The sequence below is a fragment of the Neoarius graeffei genome, chromosome 10 (genome assembly GCF_027579695.1).
Source record: "Neoarius graeffei isolate fNeoGra1 chromosome 10, fNeoGra1.pri, whole genome shotgun sequence".
NCBI lineage: Eukaryota > Metazoa > Chordata > Actinopteri > Siluriformes > Ariidae > Neoarius > Neoarius graeffei.
In genome coordinates this window covers 13,806,050-13,827,335 of record NC_083578.1, presented here as the reverse complement: position 1 = coordinate 13,827,335, position 21,286 = coordinate 13,806,050, and the positions used below count along the sequence as shown (strand labels likewise).

The following is a 21,286-nucleotide window of genomic DNA, read 5'->3' as shown; positions in this document are numbered from 1 at the left end:
CTCTTGTATATCCGTTAAAAATATGTTTAACTAAAATGACCAGCAGAATACGTTCTGATTTGGTTTGCTTGTTTAGCGTTGTTTTTGTCAGCTTCGTTTGTTCTCGTTGACATTCAGGAACACTCGGAAGTTAAATTGATTTAAATACCGCGAGACTGTACGCGATAGAACGAGAAAACAATATGGCTGCGCCCATTTGCTAGAAAATGTGTTTTAACTCCGTTCGTGCTTTTATTTCTAATGCGTTGAACTTCATTCAATATGTCGTGGAAAAAAGATATCGTCCATAAAAGAGATAGCGGAACAGTGTCCAGGTTAGTAGTATATTCTTCAAAGCTACATTTTCATCTAATTTTTATAAATTTTTTTTGCCACTTATGTCATTGATTACAAAATATGGCATCAAATAGATACACATTATTGTTGAATTCTGTTGCTTTTCTATGTTAAATCTATGTAAAAAATGTGTTCTATAGCATCTTTAAATGTTAAAATCTCAACAGCTTCAGGGGGCTTGCAGCGCCCTTGACCCCTGCTGATAGTTTCTTACATTCCTCTATTTTTTTCAATTACTGCTGGGATCCCTGGTATAAGCAAAGCGGACAATCCTAGGGGCGTTCTAGCGCCATTAAAGGGATAGTTCGGGATTTTTGACATGAATCTGTATGGCATCCCCATCAATAGTGTCGTGCAAACACACTGACTTACCCCTGACAGCATCCTGTGAGTCCAGTTCTTGTCCAGTTTTGGTCCAGACGAAAGTAGTCCGGCAAGTTTGTTGGGGTCACGAAAGTAAAACGTTTTTCGTCTCAAAACAGTATGTGTTCAAAAGAGTGATATATTTGCATCACAAAACCGTTGTCAAATAAAAAGTCAGACCTCGAAATCGCTTGGCACTATTTTCTCTCCCTTCTTATCACTGCGCGCTGCCGGCTTCATCCAGCTGCGGCTCCAGCTTCAAGGATAAGCTGGAGCCGCATAAGTAGGAGTCCCGGCGGGTGGTTTGTATTCGATTCGTTTATATCCCGACCTTGTTAGCTGTCAAATTTATGTTCATGGACCCGGTAAGCTGGTAAATAATATTTATTATTATTTTTTTCTTTACCAAATTCTAACAGAAAACGAGAGCGCCCGAAAGGGAAAACCGAGAAGAGCCGCCTCACGGCTGTAATGCAAATTGCTTTCCTCCTCAGTATACAAGTGCGCTTCCATGGCAGGGAAAAAGAAACTACCACTGCTGCCTATGTAGTGCCCTATTTATACAAATAGGAGTCATTCAGGATTCAGCCATGTTTTTGCTCCGTGTCATGGCTGAATCCTGAATGACTCCTATTTGCCGGATGAAGCCGGCAGCGGGCAGTGATAAGAAGGGAGAGAAAATAGTGCCAAGCGATTTCGAGGTCTGACTTTTTATTTGACAACGGTTTTGTGATGTAAATATATCACTCTTTTGAACACATACTGTTTTGAGATGAAAAACGTTTTACTTTCGTGACCCCAACAAACTTGCCGGACGACTATCGTCTGGACCAAAACTGGACAAGAACTGGACTCACAGGATGCTGTCAGGGGTAAGTCAGTGTGTTTGCACGACACTATTGATGGGGATGCCATACAGATTCATGTCAAAAATCCCGAACTATCCCTTTAACGTTAGTTTGTTCCTGAACATGACGTATGAACAGGTGAATGTGCATTCTTTTGCACGAAATTAGTATAAAAATTAATGTAGATAATATCTTATGCCAAATTATTATGGCATGTTACAAAAATTAAAGAAAAAATCCGAGTCCTCGTCTCCAATTTACGAGTCCAAATGCAGTTAATGGACACGTCCAAGTCAAGTCATGAGTCCTTAAAATTAGGACACGAGTCAGAGTCAAGTACTACAAGCCTGGTATGCGCTAGATGATTGGGCAGGTAACGGCTACCCAGTCCTGTGTTTTTGTTGCCTGGAAACTTAGTAGGCTAGATAAGCCAAGCATTTTCTTGCAAGTTTTAATACGAAGCTTAAAAACGAGATATGTTTAGTCAAGATTGTTGATTTATTAGCTCACGCGGCTATCAGCCAATTAGCTATTGCAGTCACGCTCCGTCCGTTTGTCCCCAATGCACAAAAATCGCTGCTCCTCCTTGGATTTTTATTCTGATTTTGTTTGGAAGATCAAATTGTTCTGATGGAGAGCTAATCAGCTAATTATAAACGAATCTGATTTCTCACGGTACGGCTGTGTGAGCTGCTGTGTTGCTGATGCTCTGGTTTTAAGTTGCTAAAAATGCCCCGTTTCATACTGGTTTAGCTTTGCTGAAACGTTTAGTCAAACAGGACTTCCCTGAAACCATGCAAATAAAACGGTGCAAGCCACATGTATGGTCACATCCGAGCCCGTGTGTGGGTGCTTCCTCTCTCCGTGTATCGATGGGGGCAAAACCACCTTCTGTCATCACTCTGTTCCTCTGTCCGCCTCGGTCCCTTCCTCGGTCTCCTTCCTGTTATAACACACACTCAATGCGGACCCTACGAGTGGGCAGTTCACAAGACAGGCACGTCACTGAAGCCGTCTGCACGGCTACCACGAGGTACCATCCTGCAAACTGTTTATTTACAGGATGCGCCCTCAAGAACCACAGGACAGGAACCTTAAAACACCACTTCACACACACAATCCTAACACACTCACACCGGCACCGTGGCACGGACAGCCGGAGCCAGGATTGCATGACCGCTCCGTTTCCAAAATGGAAAGAGGATGTTGTTTTGTTTTACTTTTTGCTTTGCTTGCTTTTTGGGCCTCACAGTTTTGTTTAATCTTCCATTTTGTTTTCATGTCAAACCAAATACACGCCATGATGCAAGTTATTAACAAACATCAGCTTTTCCCACCGATCCACAAATCCAAGCATGGAAAACTAGAGCAGTTTGCCGACACATCTCTTTCAATCATCTCTCTCTCTCTCTTGCTCTCTCTACATGCGTGTGTTCTGTTTCTTCTACAGGTTGAAAGAGACTTCGAGCGGGAATATGAGAAGCTGCAGAAGTAAGTTGACAGGTGTTCAGCGATGTGTTTTTCGTTAGCATTTCTTGAAAGATTTTACTTTAAAATGTGTCCAGAAACAAATATTGTCTCAAAATAGGCTGGCTGTATTAAAGTAAAACAAAAGTTGTGTGTGAAAATAAATAAAGGTAGAAGTTTTGATATGATGAGTCCTCTTGTGAAAGAACAAACCAGGCCCTCAGGCTGGCACTGGGCTTCTAGGAGGTTGTGTTAGCAGATATGTGCTATAATAATGAAGAAATGGAGAAATTCTCCCAGGATGAATACTCTCACCCTTGTAACAAGAATAAATATGTACAAAATAAGCTAACTGTCGAGATTCGGGGTCGTGGCATAAGATCCACACGATGCTTTTTCACTTCAATTATGTGATATTTGTTAACTTGGATTTCTGAAGTTTAAAAAAAAAAAAAAAAGGGATGAACACTGCTATCGGGTAATGGTCCAGTACTGTGCTCGTATACTCGGACAAAATGCTGTGATGCGGTACCACATCTTCCTCCAGAACCTAATGAAACGTCTTTCATACCCCTTTTCGAGCAACAGGGAGCAGGTTCTTGAACCGATTCCATTCAGGATTCTTTAAACCTTGGTGCCAGGTAGCAAACCAGCCCACGTTTTCACCAGTTTTGAGCAGAACCGTTGTAATCAAGGATGCGTCATGTGTTGCACACTTCACACCGGGAGTAAACGGTAACTTTTTAAAGGAATCGATCACTGAAAACTAACTGAATTCTAGTCACCGTATCAATTCTAGGACGGTGTGTGTTTCTGTAATGTTTTTATGTGTCTGAAGTGGAATAAACAGAGAAAATAAACAGAGTAGTTTATAAGGAACTGTTTCGTTCAACCGGCGCAGCCACCATGACACCAGAGTTGCTTCCTGTGAGAGCGCGCATGTATACGTTTATCGCAAAAGTGAGCGAGCAATGCACCATAGTCCATATAGACTATATAAAAACACTCTATCGCTAACTTTTACCGCACGCAAGAAGCTGAAAGTAAAATACTCTCAATAACACGGAATCCAGCAGTGACGAGGAAACAATTGTCCCAGTTCAAAATAGCAAAGCCATGGGTTTAAAAGGCTAAAAGGGGTCTCACCTGGATCGGGCTTCAGCAACTTCTGCATCAATCCCACAGCCTCATTTTGGTCTGTCTGTCTGTCTGTCTGTCTGTCTGTCTGATTTGAGACTGACTGTCTGTCTGATTTGAGACTGACTGTCTGTCTGATTTGAGACTGACTGTCTGTCTGATTTGAGACTGACTGTCTGTCTGATTTGAGACTGACTGTCTGTCTGTCTTGAGACTGACTGTCTGACTGTCTTGAGACTGACTGTCTGACTGTCTTGAGACTGACTGTCTGACTGTCTTGAGACTGACTGTCTGACTGTCTTGAGACTGACTGTCTGACTGTCTTGAGACTGACTGTCTGACTGTCTTGAGACTGACTGTCTGACTGTCTTGAGACTGACTGTCTGACTGTCTTGAGACTGACTGTCTGACTGTCTTGAGACTGACTGTCTTGAGACTGACTGTCTTGAGACTGACTGTCTTGAGACTGACTGTCTTGAGACTGACTGTCTGTCTGATTTGAGACTGACTGTCTTGAGACTGACTGTCTTGAGACTGACTGTCTTGAGACTGACTGTCTGACTGTCTTGAGACTGACTGTCTGACTGTCTTGAGACTGACTGTCTGACTGTCTTGAGACTGACTGTCTTGAGACTGACTGTCTTGAGACTGACTGTCTTGAGACTGACTGTCTTGAGACTGACTGTCTTGAGACTGACTGTCTGACTGTCTTGAGACTGACTGTCTGACTGTCTTGAGACTGACTGTCTGTCTGATTTGAGACTGACTGTCTTGAGACTGACTGTCTGACTGTCTTGAGACTGACTGTCTGACTGATTTGAGACTGACTGACTGACTGATTTGAGACTGACTGACTGACTGTCTTGAGACTGACTGTCTGACTGTCTTGAGACTGACTGTCTGACTGTCTTGAGACTGACTGTCTGACTGTCTTGAGACTGACTGTCTGTCTGATTTGAGACTGACTGTCTTGAGACTGACTGTCTGACTGTCTTGAGACTGACTGTCTGACTGATTTGAGACTGACTGACTGACTGACTGATTTGAGACTGACTGACTGACTGTCTTGAGACTGACTGACTGATTTGAGACTGACTGACTGTCTGACTGACTGACTGTCTGATTTGAGACTGACTGACTGTTTATCTCTATCTAATACAGACTACCTAATATATCTATCTGACATAGTCTATCTGATTTTAATAGTCTGTGTATCTATCTGTCTGATTATCAGTCAGAGACTGTCTATCTGATAGTCTACTGTATCTGTCTAAAATGTTATTTGAAAAAAAGCTATAAATTATTCAAAATTCCAAAGACATAGACAAAAAAAAAACCCTTTCAGAAAGACAGTTGTTGCCAATGATATTTGGGGGGGGGGAGGCTACATATTCAAAAAAAAAATTATGAAAGCATTGACCAAAAAAAAAAAAAAAAAAAGACACACACACACACACACACACTAACGTTGTTGCCAACAAGTAATTCTAGCTATTCTTACTAAATAAACGTGTCTTAGTGTTTCTTAAATAACTCTGTCAGTTTCTAAACGAAGGTAGCAAGGTCACCATGTTGAACAGTAGTAATAAGATGGCGGTGCATATTGATTACCTGCAAGCTCTTGTTCTGGTATTGCAGATATTTGTTGGCTGTCCATTTTTATTTATTTATTTATTTATTTTTAAAAGATGTATCCTTTTCTGGTGCTTTACTGCACTCCACTTTCTCCCCAAACTAATGACATGCCCGCTGATGTCCTCATGGTTCGCTCGGGAAAAACCAGCTATATATTGATTCCAGCTCGGAACCAACTTTTCAATTTGTTTTTGGTTGAATTGCTCTCTGGTGGGTTTCCCAAAAGCCTCTTAACCCTAAGAGCGTCTTAACTAGGGGAGAGAGTGTTCATTGTGCTGCTCACTCTACCGCTTAAGGATGATCTTTGTGCTGCGATGCTTTTGGGAAACTCTGCACTGAACGGTTCAAAATATGGCGCGTAAATCTGGACGGAACCCGTTCCCTGTTGGTGGAAAAGGGGTAACGGTGTTGATCTTTAATAGAAAGGACAGAGCAGTTGAAGTCTGAGAGACACACACATGCACTTACTTCCCTGTCACTTGCCACTCTGCTTGCAGTTCAACAACTCAGCACAGAGTTCGTTGCTAGTAACAACCAACGTAAACAGATTTATCAAATGTTCTATGACACCACTGATTGCTTAATAATAACTAGATTGCTCATTTCAGTATCGGTATTGCGTGCTTGGTACTCTTACTCTTCACATGGCTACACTTCTATGCTTCAGGTACTCGAGTAGGAGTATTCACGCACACTGATCGGGTACGATAACTGGCAGACCCTTATGAGAGTGAGGGATTGCACTGACACGCACAGTGTGGGTGTAGGCATAGAAGAATAATATCTGACTGGAGTCACCAGCGTGGTCCGATGCTTATCTGAATGATATTTAACAGTGCAGACGTTTCGTAAAAAAGCAAGGCTTTGATTGTAACCTCAACCACAAATGTTTGCCGTGAGAAAACATTCCGAAAGTTATATTTTGAGTTCTAGTGATGCGGCCTCTGTGTCCTGAGATTGAAATCCAAATGGATTAAAATGCCAAAATACAGGAAGTGAATCGGTCATGCCGTGTGGTTTTTTTGGGGAGGTAGTAAATAAATCATAGCTGCCATAAAGAGTGTTTTTAAAATAATAATTTCTGTAATTATTTAGTAATATATACTAGTGCATCTCAGAAAATTAGAATATTGTGAAAAAGTTCAATATTTTCCATCAGTTATTTAAGAAAGTGAAAATGTTATATATTATAGACTCATTACACACAGAAAAATGCTTGAAACATTTTAGTTTATTTTAATTTTAATCAGTATGGCATACAGTACAAAAACATATATTAAAAAAAAAAAACCCATCTCAAAATCTCATCTCATTATCTGTAGCCGCTTTATCCTTCTACAGGGTCACAGGCAAGCTGGAGCCTATCCCAGCTGACTACGGGCGAAAGGCGGGGTACACCCTGGACAAGTCGCCAGGTCATCACAGGGCTGACACATAGACACAGACAACCATTCACACTCACACTCACACCTACGGTCAATTTAGAGTCACCAGTTAACCTAACCTGCATGTCTTTGGACTGTGGGGGAAACCGGAGCACCCGGAGGAAACCCACGCGGACACGGGGAGAACATGCAAACTCCACACAGAAAGGCCCTCGCCGGCCCCGGGGCTCGAACCCAGGACCTTCTTGCTGTGAGGCGACAGCGCTAACCACTACACCACCGCGCCGCCCCCATCTCAAAATATTAGAATATTTCATTTCGAGTTTGAGTAAAACAGTATGAACACAGTGTATCTCTCAGTCTAGTTCAGTACACACAACCACAATCATGGGGAAGACTGCTGACTTGACTGTTGTCCAGAAGATGATCACTGATGCCCTCCACAAGGAGGGTAAGCCACAAAAGGTCATTGCTGAAAAGGGTGGCTGGAAAAGGTGCACAAGCAACAGGGATGGCCGCAGTCTTGAGAGGATTGTCAAGAAAAGTTGTTTCAAGAACTTGGGAGAGCTTCACAAGGAGTGGACTGAGGCTGGTGTCAGTGTATCAAGACCCATCATGAACAGACATCTTCAAGAAAGGGGATACAACTTTCGCATTCCTAATATCAAGCTACTCCTGAGCCAGAGACAATGTCAGAAGTGTCTTATCTGGGCGAAGGAGAGAAAGAAATGGACTGTTGCTCAGTGGTCCAAAGTCCTCTTTTCAGATGAAAGTACATTTTGCATTTAATTTGGAAATCATGGTTCTAGAGTCTGGAGGAAGAGTGGAGAGGCACAGAATCCAAGGTGTTTGAAGCCCAGTGTGAAGTTTCCACAGTCTGTGATGATTTGGGGTGCCATGTCATCTGCTGGTGTTGGTCCACTGTATTTTATCAAGTCCAAAGTCAACACAGCCGTCTACCAGGAGATTTTAGAGCACTTCATGCTTCCATCTGCTGACGAGCTTTTTGGAGATACTGATTTCCTTTTCCAGCAGGACTTAGCACCTACCCACAGTGCCAAAACTACTACCAAATGGTTTGCTGACCATGATATTACTGTGGTTGATTGGCCAGCCAACTTGCCTGACCTGAACCCCATAGAGAATCTCTGGGGTATTGTCAAGAGGAAGATGAGAAACACCCGACCCAAAAATACAGATACGCTGAAGGCCACTATCAAAGCAACCTGGGCTTCAATAACACCTCAGCAGTGCCACAGACTGATCACCTCCATGCCACACCGCATTGATACAGTAATTCATGGTAAAGGAGCCCCAACCAAGTATTGAGTGTATAAATGAATACACTTTTCAGAAGTTGGACATTTCTGTATTGTAAATCCTGTTTTTGATTGATCTTAGGGAATATTCTAATAATTTGAGATACTGGATTTCTGATTTTCATGAGCTATAAGCCATAATCATCAAAATTAAAACAAAAAAGGCTTTAAATATTTCACTTTACATGTAATGAATATAGAATATATGAAAGTTTACCTTTTTGAATTAAATTATGAAAAAAAGGAACTTTTTCATGGTATTCTAATTTTTTGAGGTGTGTGTGTGTGTGTGTGTATATATATATATATATATATATATATATATATATATATATATATATATATATATATGGTAAGGATTCATGTTCTTTGTGCTCGAATGCTATTTTTTATTTATTTTTTTATTTATACACATACTTTGCCAAAGGTTTGCTTACTTTATTGCACGGTTATGTTTCCAAGTAATGAATGAGCACTTTGTGTTTTCAGTCCTACACACCCCTGAAATGTATGTATTTATTTATTTTTCTGTTCCGTTTGATTTGTTGAAACTTGTGCAGTGAGAAAACAAACCAAATAGCAAACCTCCAAGAGTATCAATTTCACTTGGATTTGGACTCAGGAACCAGACTGAGGTGTGAAAGCGCACTTAAGGCCCGGTCCCACAGTACCGATAACTATAACTCCAATACCTCTCCTGCTGGACCCCTCCCCCCCCTTTTCTTTTCCCATATCTTATTCGTTTTTATATTTGTATATGTAAATAATTTATCTAGAAGTTTTCTTTATTTTCTATTCTCTGTTTATCCTGTAATGATGCTGCTGGAATTTTAATTTCCCTGAGGGAACCCTCCCAAAGGGATCAATAAAGTTCTGTCTAATCTAACTAACTCTGACTGTACCTGCGCCTGAATTTAGTTCCACTCTGGAGCAGAAACACCACAACTATAATCCTGACCTATAATATCAGTTGGTCCTGTCACTCAGGGAAATAAATGCATCAGTGTTGTAGTCGAGTCACTAAACCTCAAGTCCAAGTAATTAAAAAAAAATTGAGTCGAGTCTGAGAACAAGACTCCGACCGCACCGTTTGACAGTGGCTGTTTTAGTGCCGTTAACATTAATTTGTTCCTGAACATGCCGTATGAACAGGTGAATGTGCTTGTCTTTATCAGCGAATGTGAAGTATTCTGTCAGAGATGGTTGGGAGACGGATGTAAGTGCAGAAGGTGTGTTTATTAATACAAGTGAAGACGGTAAACAATCCAGAACGTCAGGCAAAATCGTGAAACAGTGAAACCGGCGATAGGTCGAGCGAGGCACAAACAGGCTATCTGAGATCAGGAAACCAAACAAGGAAATAAGGCTCGGTAACGTATCAGCAACACAACTCAATACTTCGTAAAGTAAGTGTGTTTTTCACAGTTTTTATATCGGCGCACTGATTGCGCCTTAATCCTGTGCAGGTGCGAGTCGTTTACGGCGCGTGAGAGTGAGTCTGCTTGGCGTGCGCGCTGTCCGGAACGTGCCCGAGAGTCTATCTGATGCACGCGCCAAGGCACACAGGTGTGACACTCTCTTGCACACACAAATTAATGTAGGTATCAATATCTTGTGCCAAATTGTCATGTTCCAAAAAATAAAGAAAAAATCCAAGCTCTCGTCTCCAGTTTACGAGTCCGAATGCAGTTAATGCACGAGTCCAAGTCACAAGTCCTTAAAATTAGGGCACAAGTCAGACTCGAGTACTACAAGCCTGAAATGCATGCAGCTTAGGAACAGTCATGGAAGTTTTTTCCAAGTAGTAGCGCGTTATTCCGGGTCATACTGTACAGCTTGGACTTCAAAACAACCCATGTACACACTCCAGTGGTTGGGAAAATACGCATAGGTCACGGATTACGGAAATATAATTAAAAAGGACACAAAATGCAGAGTGGTTACAGATTTTAATCCGGATGCATCACGAATGCTAATAATTTACGGATTGGTCACGGATGTTTCAGTATATTACAGATTGGTTACAGGTTTTATACAGATGATGCATCACGGATAAAAAAATTAAGAAGTCTGAAACGATTTAAAAGTTTTGACTGCTGAAGTTAATAATTAAAATATATTGCCTGCATTTATAGGTTTTCTTTATTATTGATTTATTTCACGGAAAATCACATCCGTGAATAAAAGATCCGTGCTTTGTATTATATTTTTTAATTTTATTTTCCGTGAATCCGTGTTCTGTGACTTCATGATGCAATAAGGATGTACAAAGATGCCCAGGGAAAAATAGCACATGCTCAGACACCGTCACATGTAAAGAATTACCTGATTTGGTCACGTGTTTTATCGGATCAGAGCCAAGCCTGGAAAAATCTCACCGATACGGATAAACCCAGGCCTGGGCTATAGGTATCGTTATCGGTCTGGTGCGAGGATTAGCCACATTAAACTGCAGGGGATCGATTTATTTATAGTTATCGGTGTTGTGGGACCGGGCCCTTAGACTCCATTGTGTGGAGCGTCTGCAATTCCAGTCCCTGCAGACTAGTTGTTACTATAGAAACGATCGTTTATTTGAGCACGAGCAAGCACGTTAATATAAACCTGTGGCTTGAATACTGCCCAAATGGTTGTTTTAAAAAATAATAATAATCAAGCCATCAGAATTGAGAACTCAGCAGTGCTGTATAAATCTGGTGTCTTGTCTAGACCCAAGAAGTGCCATAAAATGGCTCATATATTTCTTGAAATCATTTCTGTAAAGCGTATCTAAAGCTAATATGTTAGTCTGTGACCTGTGGTAACACTACATGTCATTCACATGTTGGAATGAGGTCTGGTGTTGGCACGCTCATGCACAGAATGGAGCAGCTGGGATACTGGGGCTCGATTAGCACCTTGTGTGAAGGGGGGGTTCTTCATCTGGCATGCTTTCACCTTTTATTTATTTACACCTCTGCTTCTTTTTTTTTTTTTGTTTGAATCTTTACATTTTCCTCATTTATTTTTATTTTTTGTAAAATATATAGATTTGATCTCCTCCTGATTTTCCCTCAGTTTGTTCTAAGATGCGCTAAAACTATAATCTCCCTCTGTGCTGCATTTCTCCCTCAACAAAGCTTTCACATGTGCTGTGATCGGTGTCTCATGGGAGTTTCCCAATCTCTCATTTCCTTCTTAATTGATATAATGAACAGCTCACACACACACGTGCGCGCATGTGTGCACACGACAGGCGCAACAGTGTCGTAATTGCAGATGTTAACACCCCGAGTGTGTGTGAATGGGTCACAGTAGGGAACACCTGTGTGAAATGATCTCCTCGGTGTCGTCTTGTCCTGAAGAAGCACGGATAAGGATCGCAAAACATCAGCGTCCCTCTTTCGTTTGCGTCATTTAAGTTTGTATTAAAAGCTTCAGCGTAAAAGGATGTTGCTGTCATATTTGAAAGAATTAAACATTCGTCCAAATTAATGAAACGCGGATTATTCCTTTTATCATTCAGTCCAAGACGAAGCTTGATTTGTGCGAAATGGTTCACACCGTGTCCGTTGACAAGTTCTTGTTTTCTGTCCACAGGTTGGAAGACCAAACCAAGAAGCTGCATAAAGACATGAAGAAAAGCACCGAGGCTGATATAGGTGTGGAACGGGATTGTGTAGAGTTTTCCGCGAGAAGATGTTTATTTAGCATTTTGGTAACGGTCAGAGCAGAGGTAAAGCTGTTCGGTTTTCCGACGTGAGAAAGGACGGATGGTTATGTCCATCCATATACACACAGCTCCACCCACAAAACTTTCTTTTTTTGCAGTTCAGCTAGAGTTGGCATTAGCAAGGACAATCATGATAATCGAGTGCTCGAAAGCCAAGTTATAACTCTGTAAACATGCAACTTCTCATAATGATTTAGGGGAATGTGAAGTGGCGTTGGGGGCGTGTCCTAAAAATGACGTGGCTAATCCCAATGCAAACATATTCATTCTGGATTAGTTTCGAAACTTTTTTTTTTTTTAAACCCCCCTCTCCCTCCAAGCTACATAATGTACTTTTTCAATGGCTGAAACTTATCATTTCTACATAATTTTAGTAAGAAATGAAAAATATTGACTTGCAAAATGTCAGAAGTAGTAAGCAGGAGTGTTGACGGAGCTCAGCGTTCGCTGTAGTGCTCCAATTGATTGATTTTGTGCAGCAGCTTTTTTTTTTTATAGTGCCAGCTCCAATTACAGCTCCTGTATGTCCGTGCCGTGGCTGCTTTAAATCTGTCAAGCCAAATCAGACTCCTGAAACATCAGCCCTCATCACAAGCTTCAGTAGGGTCGCTGTATCATGCTAATAAAGAACTCGGTGCTTTTTATTTATTTTTTTTACTTTTTTTTTTTTTTAAACCTCTGTCTGTCCGTCCGTCTGAAACACACACGCACACGTGTGCGTACACACCCAGCAACCACAAATTATAGGCACTTGGTACCAAACTTCAACTTGGGGTTCTATACTGTTTTTTTCAGGTCTGTCACACATGAGCCTCCTGTTTACCGATTTGAATGTACTTATGAAACCTATAACATGGATTTACAAAATTTTCACAACACTTTTTTCAGCAACTACAAATCACAACTGCTTGATATTTGGTACCGAGCTTCAGCTTAGGGTTCTATACCGTGTGTACCATTTTCAGGTCTGTCGCACATCAACTTCCTGTTTACCGACAATGTATTTACGAAACCTATAGCGTGGATTTACAAAATTTTTGGAACACTTTTTTCTCAGCAACTACAAATCACAACTGCTTGATATTTGGTACCGAGCTTCAGCTTGGGGTTCTATACCGTGTATACCGTTTTCAGGTCTGTCACACATCAACTTCCTGTTTACCGACAATGTATTTACGAAACCTATAGCGTGGATTTACAAAATTTTTGGAACACTTTTTTTCTCAGCAACTACAAAGCAAAACTGCTTGATATTTGGTACCGAGCTTCAGCTTGGGGTTCTATACGGTGTATACCGTTTTCAGGTCTGTCGCACATCAACTTCCTGTTTACCGACAATGTATTTACGAAACATATAGCGTGGATTTACAAAATTTTTGGAACACTTTTCTCAGCAACTACAAATCACAACTGCTTGATATTTGGTACCGAGCTTCAGCTTGGGGTTCTATACCATGTGTACCATTTTCAGGTCTGTCGCACATCAACTTCCTGTTTACCGACAATGTATTTACGAAACATGTAGCGTGGATTTACAAAATTTTTGGAACACTCTTTTCTCAGCAACTACAAAGCACAACTGCTTGATATTTGGTACCAAGCTTCAGCTTGGGGTTCTGTACCGTGTGTACCATTTTCAGGGCTGTCGCACCTCGACTTCCTGTTTACCGTCAATGTATTTACGAAACATATAGCGTGTGTTCCAAAAATTTTGTAAATCCTTTTCTCAGCAACTACAAATCACAACTGCTTGATATTTGGTACCGAGCTTCAGATTGGGGTTCTATACCGTGTGTACCGTTTTCAGGTCTGTCACACATCGACTTCCTGTTTACCGACTGAGTGTATTTATGAAATGCACAGCATGGATTTTGAAGCTATTTCAAAAGAAAATGACAGTTTACCGGGATGCTATTTGAAATCCCTGGGAAGAGACACTGCTCTTTACTTACTTGTTTCAGGGTTCATTATTTGTTGAAGTCAACATTCATAATAAGTGTCCTATTCCTTCGATTGCTTGTGTTCTGATCTGAGCGGGGGAGGGGAATACGTAAGTGAGCAGTAGCTCACAGTTGATCTTGTTTTGGTTTATTTTAAGCGATGTCTAAAGCGGCCGTTAAGATCGCTGGGGACTTGCTGAGTAACCCGCTGTGCGAGCAGGACCCAGCCTTCCTGGAGTCCATGAGGTCTCTGGATACAGCCATGAAACGAATGGAGGCATTCAACCAAGAGAAGGTGAGGGTCGTTCTGTTGTGCTTGCACAGTCATCATTTCTACATCTCTTCAACAATCAGGGTTGTACATAAACACACACACATGCTGCTCTGTACCAAATGGTTCTATTCCCTTTTTATTTTCTATTGAAACTGGATGTGTTTTTTGCTTCCTTGTTGTTTTGTCAATTTTTTTTTTCTTCCTTTAGTATCCACAGTTACGTTGTCTGGTCTGGATTTTTGGGACAAAATAATGACACACGCATGCATTTTCTAAGTACTACAGTGAAGAATTATGCTTAAAGGTCACCTCAAAAATGCTGCAAAAAGAAATTACTGACATTTACTGACATCGTGAAAAAAAGCAGTCTGTCGGAAAAGTCCCACACTTTAAATTCTCCAAAACATGACTTGGGAACATGAATATAAGGAAATATAGCTTGTTTGTTTCCTGCCCCCCCCCCCCCCCCCCTTTTTTTTAAAAATAATACTTCGCTTAAAGAAGAACCGCAATTCTGCCTCGCAACATCCTCTTCACCGTGTACTTCATGTTTGGCAGCGAAAAACATTTTATGCGAATGTTGTTTCTCACTTTGGCTGAAATAAACTCTGTTACCCTCCAGCAGATTGGGTATGAGTAAGGTTTTCTCACAACAGATCCCCCCCCCCCCCCCCCCCCCCGACAACACTCCTCCTTAGGCATCTAAACCGAAATAAATGCGCACTATTGAAAGATTCCAGCCTCAGTATTTTTTTTTAAGTCCTTTCTTCACTGTAAGTGATTTTTAAACCACATTTCTACGGCTGCTTATCATGAGTCCCAAGGCACGCCGTGTAGCCCGGACAAGTACGCGAGGGAGGAGTAATCGCGCTCCGTACAACCTGCTGACCCCGGTCACCCTGGCAGGACCTGGAAATTTTCAACTCGACCGAATGAAAATTCAATAAAGATGCATTAGGAAGGTTTAAAGCTCTACTGCTTCGTCAAAATATAGAAGTACGTCATATATTTAAAGTCTGTAAAGCAAGTTTGTCCTATAGAGCTGAGATTTTTTTTTTTTTTGTAGTGAACATGGAAGTGTTTCTGGATGAATTAGCATGCCTGGCTGAACCTGGCCTCATTTGTAATATTCGTTTGAAAAAAAAAAAAAAGATTTCACAGGAATACGGCAACCTTTGCAAGCCGTGCTATAAGTACAGCTCGATTTAATGCACGCTGCTGCGAAGCAGATCTCTCCGACAACAGATGTGATGCAAATGCGCTCTCTCTGCACTGACCCCGCTGTCAGTTTCACTAAAGCGAACACTTTTTTTTTTTTTTCAGCAGCGCTCTTCTCTCCAGCTAAGCTCTATGGCCTGCTATTCCAGTATATGGGCACTTGGCAGGCGAGTGATGCGTTAGCCGTGGGCGACAAGAGATGTTAGCACAGCTGATTTTTTTTTTTTTTTTTTTTTTCTTTTTCTCCGGCTTAGTGTTCCTCGCTGCGCCTGTGCGAATTACCGCCTTGGGATGCCGGAATGGTTAATGAGACTTGCATGAATCAGATGCCAAACCTGCAACCAAAATCCAGTTCCAGTGCAGCGGCTAACCAAATCGAGCCAGTGTTTAAATAAAGACAATGAAACCTATCTTTTCGGATTTTTTTATATATATATTTTTTTAAATGCACTCCAGGGGAGAGAAAGAGGAGAGGAGACATGTTATGGTAATGAAGGCAGCTTCAACCCAGGTCTACAGTGTGTATATTTTAAAGTCCATGTATAAAAGGCTTTAAGGCCTGCAAAGTCGAGCGGTTAGTGGTTAACAACTGGCGGCCATGACGGCGGCGGGGGGGGTTATTGATTTTTCAGGGTTTGTGCTTCTTTTTTTTTTGGGTTAGTTCTGTGTGTAAAGGAAAGGGAGAGGGAGAGAGAAAGGGAGTCGGGCTGATCTCTGCCCTCTGATTCACATTGAAGCTGGTGCTTCAGCGACGCCCTCAGGCTTTGCGCTTACCTTATGGAATACTCGCTACACCCTTCGCCCAGCTTTCCACATCTTACACGCACACACACACAAGCTCTACCATCAGTCGTCCTGCTTCTTCACTTTTCTCCCCCCCCCATCCAGACAGTTCACATTTAATAAAGCGTTTACGTGCTAATAAAAGCGCTCGTACGTGTTGATTTTTTTTGTCATGCTCCGTTTGGGGCTTTCTGACTGACTCTTGAGCTTCACACGCCCTTCTGGTGCGTCTCTGCTTGCATCTTTCTTTCGTTCGCCAGGCTATGTTGGCTAGCATGGCTATGTCGCATCCTGACGCGTGAACGTAAATTGTCAACTCGTCAGAGACTTTTTTTTTTTTTTAAGGCCTCGGGGTCAAGCGAGGCATGTCCTCACCCCACCCCCTCACCCCTCAGTTCCTCCCTCGTCTTTTAACATCGAAGAGAATCTGAACTATTATTGTGAAAAATGTTTGTTTGCTAAGAACTTTCATGTTGCCAGGGCGTCCCACCCTCTCCTTTCGCGCTCTCAAACCCAACCGGGGCTTCGCTTTCATGTCTCGTCCCCCGACAGTTCCGTCTTTTTGAATTCGGCGCTTGATGAATATTCACATCCTCGTCCGTCCCCTCAGGGTTTTGAGAGCGGTAAAGAGGTGACATCACCGGTGCTCTCACACCCTTTCCGTCTCTTTTGGAGGGGGCTCGGCGCTCTTTTGGCAGGCTGTGTTGTATCCTGCTACCAATTAACTTCACTGCCGAGGATGGGCTTATTGTTGTTTTTTGTTTCGTTGTACCACTCAACTTAATGATCAATGTAATTTGATATGAAGGTTGCCACTTAGCCGAGTTTTTCTCTCCTAGTTCATTTCGTCTGTTTTATTGTATGTGTTTGTGTTTTTTTTTTTTCTCTGTAGGTCAATCAGATTCAGAAGACTGTGATTGATCCTCTAAAAAAGTGAGTGTCTATTTCTTTCTCTGTCCCTTCATGACTGCATGGACGTTTGGTTTTAAACCTGATTTACGTTTAAAGCATTTAGCAGACGCCCTTATTTACCAATTTTTTATTATTTAAAAAAAAAAAAAACAGTAGCGTTTTCTTGCTGGTCTGAGATCAGAAATTCTGAGTTACAAGCTGTGCAGGATACAGGTGTCGAGACAAGTAATTGTTTGTAGTGTGTATATGAATATTAGTGTGGTATTTATTTTTGAGAAACGAGAGCAAACATCAGACAAACTTGTATACTATCTGGCCAAAAGTTGTTGGACACGTAACCGTCACATCCATTCCAGATTTAAGTAAGCGCCACTCTTCTGGGAAGGCACTAGATTTTTGGGGCGTGGCTGTGAGGATTTGTGTTCGTTCAGCTACAAGAGCATTAGTGAGGTTGGGCGAGGAGGTCTGTGATGCAGACATCATTCCAAACGTGTTCAGTCGAGTTGAGGTCAGGGCTCTGCAGGACACACTCGTGTTCTTCCATTCCACCATGTCTTCATGGAGCGTGCTTTGTGCACAGGAGCATTGTCATGCTGGAAAAGGTTTGGGACTTTTTCTTCCAGTGAAAGGAAACTAATTTCACCAGCGTACAAACGCGTCTTGTACAATTGTGTGCACGTGCGTGTGATAATCAGGTGTCCGCAAATTTCTGGCCATATAGAGTACATGGGTAATGTTGAAGTAAAGGAGATTTCTGTGTAATCGAAACATCGACTGCATGGTGACGAGCCTTGCACCCTGAAGTGCACAAATCCTGAGCAGCAACTTCTGATTTTACACACGTGCAAGTTTTTTTTTTAATCCTTCAGGATTATCCTTTAGTCTTTAAAGTTGAGTATGCTGAATAGTACCACTAAGAGTAGTGGAAGAAAAATGAATTAAGAGTGTGTGTGAGAGAGAGAGAGAGAGAGGCTGCTGTCCCATACGCAAGTGATTGGATGAGAGAGAGAGAGAGAGAGAGAGTGAGTGAATGAAAGAGGGCTTCTGGAGGAAAGTTTATTTGGCTGTCCGCCCCTCCACTCCCCTTTCCCGCCCCCGTGAGTGCTATTCCGTTTGTGTCTGCTCTCGTGGGAGGGGCCGGAACAGGAAGCAGACCTTAACGAGCCGACAGGAAGAGGAATGGGAGCGGAGACACTCCTTGCAAACGCCTCTGCTCTGGAGCACTTGTGTGTGTGTGTGTGTGTGTGGTTTAGACGGAGAAATGAGGAATGTTATCTGTTCATTTATAAAGAGCTACTCGTTGTTACTTGATATCTTTTATAAAAGTTCTAAAATGTGAAGCAAACCCCCTGAGCTGGAAAATCTGTGTGTAAGACTTTTTTTTTTATTAAATGCTCACTTTATTCCGTGTGTGTGCGTGCAGTGGCAGGACGGAATGGTTCTCATTTCCTTTGGCCAGTGGGTGTGTGGTGGACATGTGTGTAGGCTCTTAGCATGGCCTCAAGCCCAGACACACACACAACCACTTACTCATTGACAAACACCAGGTCTATAGGAGAGGATTTAAAGATCAGGACAGGCCCAGGAAGACAAACCTGAACGCGCGCACACAGTGATCTGACCATTTTAAAACTGACCACTTTTCCCCCCAGTAGGTGAATGTGAGCTGCTTGTGTGAAGTTACTCTACTTTTTTTTTTTTTAAATAAAATACCAGATGCCAGCTTTTTAAGACGTGAGCTATTCGTGGCTTTTAGTAAAAGTTTGTGTGTTTCTGTAGTTAGCATCGTCTCACCTCCCGATCCGACGCTCGAAACATCAGCTTTGTTTCTGGCCCGAGCCAAAATGCACTTAACCAAACCATATGCTAAGAAACAATGAAAGCCCAGATTCCATTAGTGTATGAAGAACCAGACTGACTTAATTATTTATATTTCGCTCGCCGTTCATGTATTCAAATGACATTCTTAATGCGAGCCGCAAGAAAAAAAGGTGTCTGATCTCTAATGGATTTAGCCATCTGTTCAGCCATCAAAATCTCTAAATGCAACGATTCATTTGCGGGCTAACAAACTTCCACTGCGTCTCTCAGTCTCGGCTCTCCATACCGCCGCCGGATCTCTTCACAATGTACATTACTGACGCCGGCGCTGACCTTTTCCTCGTTTGCTCTTTGTTACATTAGATGGAACAGAAGCTCTCATTGATGGGGATTCGTACAATAATCTGTGTGCGCGCGTGCACGTGTGGTGTATCCAGACACATTTACACATCGCGTTTGTTTAAAATGGACATTCGAGAAGTTGAAGGATCAGGGCTGGTTGAAATAATGAAACTTTTTTTAATATATATAAGCTAATAAGTAATGAATCTTCTCTAGATTGAAATTCTGTAATCCTGCGGCACTGAAGAAATGTCACCGCTTGACATTTCATCTTCCTGTTTGCAAATCTTTCCTTCTTTCTACTCATTCCTTTTATCTTTAATCGTAAACCATAGATACTGATTACGTGACTGATAATGAGACAGGATTATGTGATAACGCTTTATAATAACACTTGCAAATACACACGCATACTTCTGATGAGAAAAAGCACTCCATATTTTAATGGTTGTTTTATGCGATGACGCTGTAATGATCATCTGAGAGAAATTTCTCAGACCAGTCCTGATTTTTTATTTATTTATTTTTTATTTTTTTGGTGTGCGCTTCATACTCAAACACCAACAAATTGTATAAATACCATGTTTTTTTTCTTGGGTAATTATTTAGTATTAAATTCCATTTTCTACAAAACTAACCCTGCTGATTGTAAATTAGCTATATTTTTAACAGTTATTCCACGAAATCAAGTCGTACATGAGCCGAAAGCCGATGAGGCGCGTAGCACCGAGTTACCTTTAAGCCACGTACAGCCATATTGAGTGGAATAACTGTTTAATTCTATCCACATTCACTGGATTTTGAGAAATGGAGCATAATTTTTTGATAAATAAAACCTTTATACTAGTGCTGTCAAAAATGTCGCGTTATTAACGCATTAACTTGACTCAATTTTAACGGCGATAATTTTTTTATCGCGAGATTAACGCTCTGTGGCATGATGTAGGTTTTTCATAAGCTTTTGAAACTGCCAGGAACTTGGAACAGAGACTTTGGTTAGAAAACCGATAGCAGCTAGACTGTAATGCCACGCCCCGCACAGCCAGAGTCCTCTGCCCTCCCCCCCCCAAGAATCAGCGCGGGCAGGGCGCGCTAGTAGAGATGGGATTTATGGCTCTTTGATGGGATCCGCATCTTTGTGATCCGTTCTTTGAAAAGAGCCGTTCAAAAGACTGGCTCATTTGGCTCTTTTTAAATATTTATTCAGTTTTAAGAAGACAGCGTCTAAAGAAGCCAGATCCCTCTGAACTGTAAACTCAACGCTATCCCAGAAATCCTTCCTGTAATATGCAAATTTGGCCACCTCTGATTGGACAGCGCGACGCATCAACAGGCAGAAAGTGTAAAAGTACAAAATGTGTTAAGTGAGCTGAAACAGTAAAGATCAGATTCAATGCAATATTTATCAACGAACAACTTAAACTTAATATAATAGTGTACTTTATATTATAATCAAGCATGTCAAGCCTACCGTCACTGTGTAACCTATCTCTCTTTAGTTGTAGACTAACTCAAACAGTAGATCATTTCACTCATGGTTCTCTTGCTAGCCCCGCGCCGGTGCTCGGCTTAGGTTTCACTTTGCAGTGGCTGTGTCAAGACGTGTTATGCTTTGCAATAAAAAAAAAAAAAAACATTGGTGCAAAGCAAGCCAATTCACTTTTTTATGCTGATAAGAGAATTACAATGGTTTTTTATGTGACAAAAATGTGCGATTAAATTGCAATTAATCGCGAGTTAACTATGACAGTCGTGACATTAATCGCGATTAAATATTTTAATCGCTTGACAGCA

At 41.6% G+C, this 21,286-nt stretch overlaps 1 protein-coding gene across 3 annotated transcripts in view; it reads left to right on the top strand.

The window, feature by feature from the left end:
- Positions 1-21,286, top strand: part of bin3 (bridging integrator 3) — a 98,086-nt gene that overhangs the window by 46,171 nt on the left and 30,629 nt on the right. Inside the window, exons 3-7 of one of the 3 annotated variants that reach the window (XM_060931324.1) lie at positions 2,998-3,038; positions 9,957-10,056; positions 12,070-12,131; positions 14,301-14,437; positions 17,310-17,350. In XM_060931324.1, coding sequence (XP_060787307.1) covers positions 3,023-3,038; positions 9,957-10,056; positions 12,070-12,131; positions 14,301-14,437; positions 17,310-17,350 — 356 coding nt within the window. In that variant the 5' untranslated portion in view covers positions 2,998-3,022. The remainder of the gene's footprint in view (positions 1-2,997; positions 3,039-9,956; positions 10,057-12,069; positions 12,132-14,300; positions 14,438-17,309; positions 17,351-21,286) is intronic. The other 2 variants (XM_060931325.1, XM_060931326.1) reach the window with 2 other exon arrangements.